The following is a 13,940-nucleotide window of genomic DNA, read 5'->3' on the forward strand; positions in this document are numbered from 1 at the left end:
TGAGCAGAATGAATTGATCAAACAGCTCGAGAGGGAGGAGAGAGAGAGAGCGAGGAAAAGGAAAGAAGGTAAGAACAAATTGGAAAAAATAAGGGAACGGAATAAGGAGCAAAGGAGAGAAGCTGAAAGGGTAAAAGCAGCAGCAGAAAGGGTGTCAAGAGTAGTGCTGCGAGAGAAGAAAAGGGAAGAAGAAGAAAAAGAAAAAGAAATGGCAATGTGGAAGAGGAGGTTACTATCAGAAACAACTAAGAAATATGAAGAAGGGAGGGTGATAGAGAGTATAGTAGAAAGAGAAAGGGTGAAATGGGAAAGGAAGAAAGAGGATGAAAGAATATTGGAACAGATGAGTAGTGAAGTGATGGAGGAATTAAAAAGGAAAAGGGAGGAAAATAGTAGGGAGATGGAGGAGAGAAATGAAGGAGAAAGAGAAGATAGGAGAAGGGAGAGTGGAGCATGGGGGGATGTATATAGAAACACAGAAGTAGCAACAACATCAGCACAAAGGGGAGCGGTTGATGAAGGAGAAAAAGGAGAACTGGACCTAATAGACTTACAAACAGTAACGATCAAGGGGAAAAAGACAGAGTGGGGGGTGCCGTTTATGGCTGACTTTTGTAGTGAGGAAGAAGAAGGAGTGGAGAAGGAAGGAAGAAACAGTGAAAGGGAAAGCTTAGATAAACTATACATCACCCGGACCAACATAGACTCACCATGGATCAGTAGGAGAAAGGATGATCTGGAGAGAAGTGAGGAGGGAGAGCAAGGAATAGCGGAAAGGCAGACACATGAGGCCGCACCATCCCCATCCCCATCACGCCCTCCCCCATCGCACCCTACATGATCAACCACCTCACGCTCGTTACGCAAAATAAAACTCGCGCCCTTCACAGACGAACTGACACCCTATGCATGTCGGCTTAGAGACCTCCCTAGTCGCAGGCAGGACAGACGAATACACATGCCCACATTAAATACAGGAAATGATGGAAGAAGGGGAAAAGATGGAGAAGAAAGAGTTACGAGCAAGGGTAATAAGGACGAAATTGAAGATGTAGGAGAAAGGGAAGAGGAGGAAGGGTGTGAGGACTCGATATTATGGAACGTAAAGGGTGAAACGAGACATAACTTAATGCCGCTTTTGGAGAGAGGAGGGGTTAGACCACAGTATGTCCCTTGGAAGCATACAGATAAAGAAAATATAAAATGCAGGCTCCCATTATTAAGTGGAGGTGCGGGTAAGTGGATATATGAAATGGAAAAACACACCGCAGGACAGAAACTGGCAGTAGGAGATGTAAAGGGCCTTTTAATATCAATATTAGGGGATAGAGCGGATGACATTTGGAAGAGAGCGGGATTCCATGGGGTAACAATAACAAACACATCTCATGATGGGGCACCATTCGCAAACTGCAGACATGCACTATGGCAGGCACTGAGGGTACAGTACCCAGACACATCAGACATAGGAGCAATTACCTCCCGCAAGATGCGTGAGAATGAAGATCCTGTTGATTATATCCATGAGATCCAAGAGAAGTGGCGCATGGAAACTAGAGAGCAATGGGATAAAACACCAGCAATATTTTATCATATACTAGTACAAGGGCTCCCAGAAGGAGTTCAGAAACAACTAAAGAAAGTAGTGGGAATGGAAGCAAAACCATGGCCAGAAATACAACTGACTATAGTGCATCATTGCAGGACATGGCAAGGTAAAATGAAACAAAAAGGAAGAGGACAGGAAAACGGAAGAGGCTAAACTAGTACAGAAAAAACTTACTAAATACACAATGGAAGGGGCACTAATAACTACGCCCACAACAATAACCCAAAGCCCCACACAAGTAGTGGCTGCACAAGATTCCGCCCAAATTCCACCTTCACAGACTGTAACACAACATGCCCCGCCACTGCAACCATACACAACCAACATGGGAGGAGGACACCCAATGCAAGGAGCTGGGTATTATAATTATAACAGGGGGAGAGGAGGATTTATGAGAGGGAGAGGATACGGATATAACACCCAACAGCAGGTGGGAGGACTTAGAAATCCCTACCCCACAGGGCAACCAGTATACCAGGACAACACAGGGAGCTTTCCATGGCAGAGTAGGGAACCACTGGTGTGTTGGAGTTGTGGACTATTAGGGCACATGTCACGCACGTGTAGAGTTAGACCAGGAACACCATCATGGAGTGAACAGGGACAACCAAGGCCCTCACAAGAACAGCAGGGCCTACAGCAACAACAGACGTTGCAACAGGGAAATGAACAACAACTAATAACACAACAACAGCCACAGACATATTCACTGCCACAACAACAGGTAGCGATGACACAACAACCCCAAGCACAACAAACTCAACTGGGTAGGGTGACGGTCTTGGGGCACAACCCTTACACAGGAAATGGCCAATCGTTGTACCCTCAATAGGACAGCCCACAGACGGCCTTGGTGTGTCCCATCCTGTCAGTAACACCTAATAGTGCGGAGGAGCCACGCATAGAGGTAACGATAGGTGACAAAAAATTAGCATTCCTTGTTGACACCGGGGCGACCCGGTCTTGCATAACGGAAGGTAAATTTAAGATGTCAGGCGAAGCCATGAACACCCAAGGATTCTCTGGGGCTAGAGGGTTGGTTCCCTTTACTGATAACATTCCCTTATCTATTGGAGATTATGATCTGTCAGTTCCACTTCTATATTATAGTGCCTCACCAGTAAATATACTGGGGAGAGACATAATGAACAGGTTGAATATGACGATCTCCTTTACTGAGGACGGCATAATTTGCTCTACTCCAGGGATTAACATGCTCACAGCACGACAGATTATGCAAGCATACTGCGGACAGACAGCGATTAGGGCGGAGCCAGTAGATGGCGAACTATTCCAGTATGGAACAGATATGGCATTTGCATGGATGCCAGGGATAGAAGGGAAAATATGGAGGAGGCCAGCAGCCTATCTGTTCAGACCAGAAACACCTGTTAATGAACCAGAAGGAAAGGTGGTTTTAATGGACATTGAGAGCATTATTGCAACAGCTGATTACATTGCTGTACATGCCCAAGACAGAGAAGGAAGAGCATGGAGGGCAGTGATAGCACTAGCAGAAGGATGTAGGCTGACCCAGGTGTCAGATGAGGAGCTGTTTTCAGAAGAAAAGGAGGAAGGTGAAATGGTGTTCATGATGAGTGTAGAAATATGGCTAAGAGTGGCTTACAAACAAGTAGCACAGAAAATTGCAATGGCACTTGAGGCACCCGCATGCACCCCAGTCCCCTTCTTTAAGGAGGATATGTCAAAGGTACCCAAATCATTGTGGACTACTAGCCCCTATGACGTGGGGTGCATAAAAAGCATAGGGGGAGTAAGGATAAAATTGAAAAAAGGTGCAATACTCCCCAGAGTGAAACAGTACCCACTGTCAAAAGAGGCAGATGAGGGCATATATGAAACCATAACGGCCCTTATAAACAATGGCATATTGGTCCCCTCAGAATCACCATGTAACACGGCTGTGTACCCAGTGCGCAAGGCTAAAGGGGGGTCTTGGCGCTTCATACAGGATCTCAGGCCCTTGAACAACATAGTAGAAGCAGAATATCCCGTAGCAGCAAACCCGGCCACAATATTGTGTGGCATTCCAGCAGAAGCATCACGATTTACAGTGATCGACCTTAAAAATGCTTTTTTCTCAATACCATTGCACCCAGACTCACAAGATCTGACGAGCTTCACTTACAGAAACACAAAGTGGAAGCATACCAGATTGCCACAAGGGTATTGCGAATCACCCTCAATTTTCAATAGAGTAATACAGATGGATTTGGGTAACATTGAAGTGGAAAGCACAGTGTTGCAGTATGTGGATGACATAATAATTTGCAGTACAAACAAAAGAAAATGCAGAGAGGACTCCTTAAAGATGTTGACAATATTGGCTGAAAAAGGTTACAAGGTAGACATGGAAAAGATACAGTACTGTCAAGAACAGGTACTTTACATTGGTCAACTTATATCCCAACATGGAAGAAAGATTGCACCACAAAGAGCACAGGCCATTTCAAGCACTCCAATGCCACAAACTGTGAGGGAACTGCAGCAATTCCTGGGGCTGTGCAACTACTGTAGAGCATGGGTATTTGATTACAGCTCGTACATAGGACCCCTGCTTGAGGCGTTAAGGGAAGCTAATAAAGGGGAGAAAAAGCTGGGGTGGACGATGGAAATGAAAGAGGCTTTTCATGAATTGAAAGATGCGATATCAACTGCTCCAGTACTGGCATCCCCAGACTATGAGCGACAATTTTTTATATTTTCACATTGCGACTCAGCAGTAATGAAAGCAGTGTTGGCTCAAAAAACAAGCATTGGCTACAAACCAGTAGCATTTTACAGCGGTCACTTAGATCCTGTGATGTTAGGTCACTTCCCTTGCGAACAAGGTCTCGCTGCAGCTGCTTTTGCAGTGGAAAAAGCATCAGCAATCACCATGGGGTGCCCAACTACACTGTTTGTGGAACATGCACTATTTGCAATATTGAATAAACCTAAGTCCACCCTAACCACGCAGAGGGCATCAGGTTATGAGATCATTTTATCCAGAGCTGAACTATCAATTGTTAGATGTAGCACGGTCAACCCTGCAAGGTTCCTAGCAGAAGTAATTGAGGAGGGAGATTATGCCCATGACTGTACGCAAATAACTGAAATGTACTCATGTACTAGAAAGGTTGAAGAAAACGCACTAGAGGGAGGTGAGCTTTTGTTTATTGATGGGTCATCAACTATCGATCAAAGGGATGGGATAAGGAGAACTGGGGCAGCAGTGGTAAAAATGATGGAGGTACCGGTGTGTGTGGCTATGAAATGTGTACAATTACCACAGCATTATTCCGCTCAAGCAGCGGAATTAGTTGCACTGATCTTGGCGTTGAAGGAAAGCTTTGACAAACGAGTGACCATATACTCCGACAGCGCATATGTTACATCCACTGTCCACTCAGGGCTGTCGAAATGGAGAAGAAGAGGGTTTAGGAGAGCTGATGGCACTCCAGTGCAACATGCCCTCTTATTGGCTGAACTAATTGAAGTAATAAATGACCCCAAGAATTAGCCCTAGTAAAATGCACCGCACACACCAATGGTGAAGACCACGTCTCGAAGGGGAATGCAGCAGCAGACGCACATGCGAAGTATGCTGCATACTTTGGTGAGATATGGAACCCCCCAGAGTCACAGAGAGGGAGAGGGAGGGGAATGGCTAAGGAGATGTTGATAAGAGAAGGGTACACCCATCTCCCAGCCACGCAGATTATGGAGCTACAAGCGGCTGCACCAATGGCCGAAAAAGAAATATGGGTAAAAAGAGGATGCACAATGTCACCAACCGACGCACTATGGCGCCAGGGTGGCACTGGAAAGGTTGTAATACCATTGGCACTTTTGAACACCGCCCTGAGCCAACTACATCATCCAGCCCACACAGGCAAGGAAGTAATTGCAGCACGAATTAGAGAAGATTGGTTCTGCCCCGAGTTAAATTCTCATGTGTCAAATTTTATCAGCAATTGTCTCACATGTCAACAGTTTACGGCCGGCCATACCCTAAAAGTGATAAGAGGTACTATACCCCGGCCAGAGGGACCTTTCCGGCATCTCCATATTGACTATGTTGATATGATCAACATATGTCAAGGAAATAGGTATATGATTGTAGTAGTATGCCCATTCTCTAGGTGGATTGAAGCAGGGCCCTGTTCACACCCAGATGCATTTAGAGCAGCTAAATTCCTAGTGAGGGAGGTCTTCCCCAGGTGGGGAGTGTGCGAGGTGTTAAGGTCAGACAATGGCCCACATTTCGCAAACGAAATGTTCCAGCACATCACATCCTTGCTGAACATAAAGCATAAATTTGCATGTGCATACCACCCACAGGCCTACGGTGTATGTGAACGCCTGAATGGCCTATTAAAGGAGGCAATTGCAAAGATACAGCAAACAAAGAAGAGTTGGTTATATTGCCTTCCATTAGCCCTATTTGAGCTAAGGAATAGACCAGGGTCCGACCACCACCTCACCCCACACGAGGTCGTTACCGGACGTCAAATGCACCTTCCCCTAACGCCAACATCAAGAGCATTTACTGACCACGAAAGCACAGCGAGTGTTCTTGGTGATGAAATGTACCAATATGTGTCTTCTTTGATTACTAGTGTAGTGTTTGTGTCTCAACAGCTCGAGCGCACACGGGGCGGGTCTAACAGCAATCAACAAGAAGACGCGGATAAAGAATTGGAAAAGGAAAGACTGTGTAAAATTGCTAAAGGTGACCACGTACTACTTCGCAATTTCATCAGGAAATGGAATAGTCCACGATTTACTGGCCCCCATCTGGTAGAGGAAGTATCAACAAGAGCAGTAAAGCTACAGGACAAGCGTGCCTGGAACCACCTACACGATGTAAAGATCTACAAACTCCAGACCCGCCCCAGCGCCACCGACAGGTCCATTGGGAGAACAGCAACAACATCACCAACGGAGGAAGAGAGTTCTACCACAGCCAACGACCCAATTGTTCCCATACCCTGTCACTCCCCAGATTCCCTAGAGACAATAACTGAAGAAGAAAGGGGTGATCCCCATACTGCCCACCCCATGGTCACACGCTCAAAGAGTAAAAATACTTCCGCCAGTTGAGCCCAAACCCCCTGCCCATTGACCCCTACCCCCACTACAGTAATAACTGAACTGAAGGACATTGCCTTGCACATGTACACATGTAAACACGTGAATGCTCTCTTTTCTTTTCTCTCGCACATGCAGGAACTGCGTATTATTGTATTGCTAAGAAAATAGATAACTAACAAATTCACTGCCCAGGAGTAGATGGTACCCTCAGACGATAAATACCCGGAAGAATTGTCACACCAATTTGTATATGAAATAAAAAGACCAACGTACCTGAAAAGGAGAAGGGTACGTGTCTACTACACAGCATTCCTCTTGGCCATAGAATATTCAATGCCCCACCTCCACCCATACTTGCCTGTCCTAAGAGATAGATCGCTTAGAGTAGCGTGGGAACAGCTCTTCGCCTGGGCACTGAATGACTATTTGATAGGGAGAGCTTAAAGAAAAAACAACAACTAACATTTAATAACCAGCATATTGAGAATTTTCAGGCGGGCAACTTTAACGTCGCAAGAATACGCTGCCAGGACTGCAGCAAGGTAAGAGCAAAATGCCGGTGAAATTAGCATATGTAATAAAAATAATAGGGATTTTGATGATCACCGGGTTCTTGGCTGCCTCTGTATGGCAGTACAGCTATGCTATTCATCTTATTGCTGCACCCAAACCTAATACACCCCCATCCCCAGCTGCAACAGGTGTTACGTCAGGTGATACTAGTAAAATTGCACACAAGCAAAATAGAGTTAAACGCAGCACATACTCAGATAATAAAGGTATTGATAATTATATACAAGATTCAGCACACGTCTCAAACAACATATGGTACCAACACATGACCCGCATTGGTAAGCAGACAACAGAGGACAGCTGCTACGTTTGCTCATTAATACCATACGCCATGAGCGCTTCTCGAACATTTGTTGCCACGGAAATAGATGAAAAGACAGCACGATGCATAATATACTTGGCACTGTTCCAAACGAAAGGAAGATTCCAAGGGACAGTGGTGCATATGGTGTGGAAAACACGAGACTCATACCCATATGAAAACAACTTCCTCAAGACTTATTTGAGTTACCACAAGAGCAGTCTACATGCTGAAGCATTCAAATACATAACAAGTGGTCCTGCAAAAGGGGAAACAAAGAAAGTAACACTGCAGTATTTACCATGTGATTGGTACGCCACTGAAGTTCCTGGTAAACCAGGATGTTGGGAGAGGCCACTGGTGACGATAACAGGGAAGGTGTACCTGGACAACAATTGGGAGATAGGAGTGATTGGCAGCAACATGGTGACAAAAGAAACTATCTCAACTATCGAGGCACACAACCACAGATGTTGGACGACGTGGATCAAGTACGTACCCATGCTCACGTGGATAGAGACGGATGAAGACCCAATAACAATACTGCCGCTGACTGCGCCTAAGGTATGCTACCAACATAAAGGAGAGGTGGACGTAGGATACAACACCAACTGTGCAAGCGTGATGGAGTTACCTGAGGGGGGAGCAGGAACAGCAGTAATAATGGACCATTATTGGGCCTGTGGAGAAAAGGCATACCATACACTGCCTCCCCTGTGGAATGGTGTGTGCACAATGGTGCACGTCAATGTACCATCACTAGTGGTACCCCAGAAGCATGTGAATGTGGCGAACTTTCCCAAAATGGATGAAGGGGACAAGAGAAAGAAGAGATCTGCACCACCTCAGGAGGAGCAAGGGAACAGGACCAACAGCAATGATACTGTCCTAAATAGAAGGAAAAGACAAGGAGAACCTCTGACAGGAAATTACCTGTGGGGAAGGTCGGAAACGGCACTCACTTCAATCCCGCCAGAACACAGACTATTCAGCAGAGCAGCAATGTTCTTCTCCTCAATAATCCATCCGGGACTGCAGGCTTACGCAAACGCAAAATGGCTCCAGATAACTAGATGGGAACTAATGATGACCATCAATTCTACAGTAAATGGATTTAACGCAATAAAAGAGGAGCTGCGAGCTATAAGGGTGGTAGCACTCCAGAACAGATATGTATTGGACCTCCTCACAGCCATGGAAGGAGGAGTTTGCGCAAAGATAGGACAATCATGCTGCACGTTCATTCCTGCCAACGATGCTGACAATGGTACACTGACAGAAGCAGTTTCACAATTGGCCCAGATGCACTTCAAAATGATGGATGAAAGTAACGGTGTGAACAAGGATGAGAGCTGGTTTTCACTATTATGGTCATGGATGCCAACGTGGCTGTCAGATGGACTGAAAATTATAGTTGGTTGTACTATTTTGGCTGGAGCTACAATGATCATAATAAGATTTTGGAAGGCCCGGAAGGCACGCACCACTGACGAGTTGCTTGAAATGGTCGGTATGCACCCCTTGATGCCAGCAGATGACGGCCAACACACAGGCATAATAATACAAGAGAGAGAGAAGTTGCGCAACCAGATCATCACCAACCATCTGGACCCACCATCGGTGAAGATCGAGAACCCAAGAAACCCCAGGAGCTACATAGGGAAATGGGTATACTGTACTCCTGGAGGAACCTGTGAATATATGTATTGGTCATTTGAAGATCATGTGAACCACTATGGACATTTAGGAGGAATAACTAAGATATGGAGAGTAAGAGGAGATAATGAAAAGGATATGTTTGTGGTCGACAAGTCGACCAGAGGGGGGACTGAAGTGGGAGAATGGAAGACCAGGCTCCCGTCCTTCACCTCTCGCGCTTGGCCTAAAGGGTCAAGACCCAGGCACCCGCCACGAGAAGAGTTTGCCCATCTACCAGACGACCAAATACCCTGGTACAGGAACATACGGATGTGTCCATCTGCCTGCCCAGCAGCCCGCCCTGGCCATGCCGACACCTGCGGCGCGGATCAACTAGACTAAAACCTACACGTCGTTAGAGATGCCATGACGACCTAGCCAACGGTCAGCACACCTGTACAAATATACACACTGGACACTCCCGCACCAATCTACACGAAGAATATACTCAGTGCTATGACGTAGGCAACAGACATACTCACGGACGTGCATCTTTATTATTTTCCACATAGGCTTTCAAAATGCAGAAACGCAAGACGCATCATGAACTCATCTAAAGAGCTTGCTTACGCTTCTCCTAAAACCAGGTGCCACAATGAGAAATATAATGAAGACACGATACTGGTCATAAGACAATATAGTACTGTAACCTAAAGCGCCTGTGCACCAAACGGTTCCACTTATACACCAGGCCTAAGTAGGCCGCAAGCAAGAGCTTCCATGGACGTTAAAAGAACAAGAGTCAGGTTGCTGATCCTGCAGAATGAGCCCGGCGAAAGCAAACAGCCAAGGTCGCAATGTTGCAAACCCACATTCCGAAAGCAGACCATCAAGGGCACGATGTTGCAACCTCGCACGCCGCACACCAACGTTAAAGTGACACCTGCAAATTAAACCAGGCACACAGTGGAAAAACAAAATTAATTGTGCAGAATTCTGCCTCAAACACGGTCCCACCTCACGTGACCAAGCCGAACCTGACAGGATGCCAAGCCCAGGAGGAAGAAGGCGTCTGGATCCCTCGTTACAAGACATAGGCAGATACAATTAAAAGGCTCAATGGACATCTGCGACAGTGGGAGTAGTCGGTCTTCCAGCTATGAATAAGTCCTCACATTGTCTGCACGTACCCATAGTGAAACATTGTTGCAAATGACAGGTACACCGAGAGCTGGGAACAGCGATGGTCCCAGGCTGGGAAGCTCGCGGGCGCACCAATCAGAACATGGGGCTCCTATCACTGACGCCATTAACATTAACCAATCATCAGGGGTCTTCATGTAACAATTCTCATGTATCTAATTGTAGGGACAACCCAGATATATCACCTGACTAACCCTTGTCCACTAATATTGTTCTCTATACGTATGCTATACTAACCCTACCACTCGAGCAAGCAATTAAGAGTGGCGATAGGTTTTTTGCTAACTTTCCAAGGTGACGCAAGAAGCGCGTCATACTAAGGTAAAAAGGGCCTGCGAGCCCTACGATTGTGTGTGTTTTAGGACGGACGCGTACGCTGCTTGACCCATCCCTGCCGTTTTTGTCTAATACTCTATCTCATCTGGGATATACGGGAGGAGTTGGGGCCTCCCTGCCCGGAGGTCTGCGGACGGCCCAGCCGACCCCGGCAGAATTTCCCCCCCGACACCTTCTTACCCCCAGGACACGTTCAGGCGTTAATACACCATTCACACTATGCTCTCTTTTCACATAAAACACTTAACCATCCTGAATGCCAGGTACAACGAGTAAGAGACACACACTTTACACCCATTGCCCCACCCCTTGCTATGGCAGAGACCCCACTGAAAAATGTGAATAACCCTCACTCACACTGATTCTTCATGGCCTACAATAAAAACAAATGTCCTAAGTTACACCGCATGCTTCTCTTTCCCGTCAAGCTGTTCCACCTGACAACAGGTGTAGTTAAACATTGCATATACATGTACAGTTATGAACTACCGCTTTAAATTGTGTTATTTGTCTTGTATAGACTTGTGACTATTTTTACATACCTGGACAGTAGGTATTCCTTGATGTTTGACTTTATAATAAAGAGTATGTTTCAGTAACTATACTGCGTAGACCTTCCATTATTGTGTGCTAATATGTTTATAGCTGTACCTGAGTGCTACCCCGTCCCCTCCTAAAACCGAAGTCAGACTCCTCAGCCACACTAACATTATAAGAGTCCAGACTAACTTGTTGGAAACCCTGCACAATCACTAACAGTTAGTCGTCATAAGCCCTCACAAGAGAGCTTCTGAAAAAACTCCTAATATATACTTTGGAGAATAAAGTAAGTCATTGATCTATCTCGCAAATGTATTGACACTCACAATCAAATCGTAAGACATATTCGATTATTTTACAAAAAGACCCAGTTGTCAATGATGTCTTGAAGCGACTTGAAATGCATACAGTACGTTTATAAATGAAAATAAAATAAATGAAAAACTTGAAAATGTTGTGAGGATTGGTGCAGATGAAACGCGCTTGATGTCAACGTATACTCAACCCTCTTACTGGTAGCTATTAGCAACACCTTTGTCCACAGGGCATCCCCAGTTTTTAGCTTGGGCTATTATAAGCCGAAACGATTGCATTAAAGTAGAGATAGGGAGAGGAGTGACACAAAGCTTGTATCCACACATTGACTGCCCATGGCCGTGCTAATCGATATGACCATTCCCACCCAGTTTCTGCCCCCGCCCTCCAAAACACCTCCTCATGGGAACTCTTTGAGCCCGCTTTACCATCAAACTTTGCACTTGAAGAGCCTGCCAGTGTTTTTTCAAAGCAGTCTTTTAAGAATGTTGTAAACGGCTACTGGTGTAATAAAATTGTCTTGCCCAGGTCTGCCTTCAGTCACTAGATTTATAAGCACAATGCGTGTCCTTCACTGATGTCCTCTTAAAAACAGGCATTGGCAAAGAAAACAGTTTTGGCTTGTGTATAAGTATTATGCATTTGCCAGGCACTGCTATTAGATGCCCATGTACCCACAGCATTTTGCACCTGCTACCATCAATATCCAGTAAATACCACTACGATAGTGCCTTGCAAGTGCCATTCCCATGAATACGTAAAAGCCGAAACTTTTGAGATTGCCAGTGATTGTTTCTGAATGCTGGGAAGATACGTCCATAAACCCCCGCCCCCACAAAAAAACGTCAAAGTTAAACAATGAAAAAACGGAACTGTAATTACGTATTCATACTAGATATATTAATCAAGTGCCATCAAAATTAACTTCTAGGAAATATGTACGTTATACATGATCTCTTCACATTATGTTGCCTGGTGCGCAGGTACCATGCACCGCTATTTCAATACATTTAATGGGCTGAAAACGTCTCGCAGAAAGTTTAACTTGTACTTTAGTAAAATAATCTATACAAAAAAACAAACGTATGTGTCATTGTGAACTCACCACCGAGTCTGATGAGCTTGAAAAAGGAGTGTGAACACATTAAGCGAACACATCGAGTGCCAGTTTTTTAGTGTTGTCGTCGTTATCATGTTAAGCAGCTCACTAGCAGCGGGCTCGATTGTGCTATATTTGGAAAATGTTCCTCCACTCACTTCATCCCATCTGCTTGATCTTCACTACAAGCGCCCGCCGCTGGCACAGCTCTGTAAACACCGCTTTGTGAGGTATAAACATGCCCGCACACATCTTACGCAATAAAGGACTAACGGTTCATACCGTACCTAAATCTCCGTCTCCCCAGGGCACCTCCACATAATCGTAATATGCACGGAAAGCCCTCATATCCTTTGATATGGTCTGCTATGTGACACATCTTTTCCCGCCCACAACCCAATATGGGCTTCCGCACAGGCGGGGGGGGGGGGGCGAGGACAGAGAGCCGAGATCTACTTCCTGTCTCTTCCCTGTGGTAAACAAAATACATGCGGACAGAGGATGTCAAACCAGTCATTACATTCGGTCCCAGCGAACTGATTTTTTCGCACCTCACCTGTAAGCAGTTCCTCAAAAAGTAAACCTTTGTAAACAGGTACATTTAGTATGCTTACTCTTCAATTGCTTGGGTTGAAGGGAGCTGTAGGCTGCTATTGTAAAGGCAAAACACCCCAGAAGAATGACCTCTGCATTGTCGAAACAGTCGCATGGTGTTGGCAGGTGCTGTTCCGCCTGTTGACTTCGAGCATGGGCGCACAACTAGTTTCTATATAGAGGCTTTTAATAGTATAGCCACTTTGATTTATTTGCATTATTGGACTGAACTCATGTTTTTAAATAGAAGTAAAACTGCATGTATGAGGATGTAAAGACAAAAACTGGACCACAGAGGCTTCAGACACTTGCCATGACAGAAATAGATATTGACGGACCAACTACCTTTAGGTCATGCAACACTTCATCATAAAATTCATGTGACTTGGAGGGCCATAAATAATGTCCTGAAGGGCCACATTCGGCCCACGGGACGCATGCTGTGCATCACTGGCTTAGAGTGTCTCTTTCCATTAAGTAGTATATGTAAGAATGTGGGAATGCTGGAGCAGGTTGGCAGAAGGAGGTTGCCAGCCACTATATTCTCCACTGATCAAAATCCTCCTCCTTCTTCTTCTTGCGCATCAGCTCCTGCAGCACTCCAAGCCCTGACCATAAGTCCCCCCCTCTCAGAC

At 45.5% G+C, this 13,940-nt stretch overlaps 1 protein-coding gene across 4 annotated transcripts in view; it reads right to left on the reverse strand.

Annotated features, from left to right (window-relative positions):
• The window catches only part of ASB5 (ankyrin repeat and SOCS box containing 5), a 554,925-nt gene that overhangs the window by 301,310 nt on the left and 239,675 nt on the right, over window positions 1-13,940 (reverse strand). Inside the window, exon 1 of one of the 4 annotated variants that reach the window (XM_069631445.1) lies at window positions 12,999-13,095. The exons of 2 other annotated variants lie outside the window; for them this stretch is intronic. In XM_069631445.1, the coding sequence (XP_069487546.1) occupies window positions 12,999-13,059 (61 nt within the window). In that variant the 5' untranslated portion in view covers window positions 13,060-13,095. One more of the 4 variants, XM_069631446.1, reaches the window with a different exon arrangement.

The sequence above is a fragment of the Ambystoma mexicanum genome, chromosome 6q, assembly GCF_040938575.1.
Source record: "Ambystoma mexicanum isolate Mex_15411 chromosome 6q, UKY_AmexF1_1, whole genome shotgun sequence".
Classification (NCBI taxonomy): Eukaryota; Metazoa; Chordata; class Amphibia; order Caudata; family Ambystomatidae; genus Ambystoma; species Ambystoma mexicanum.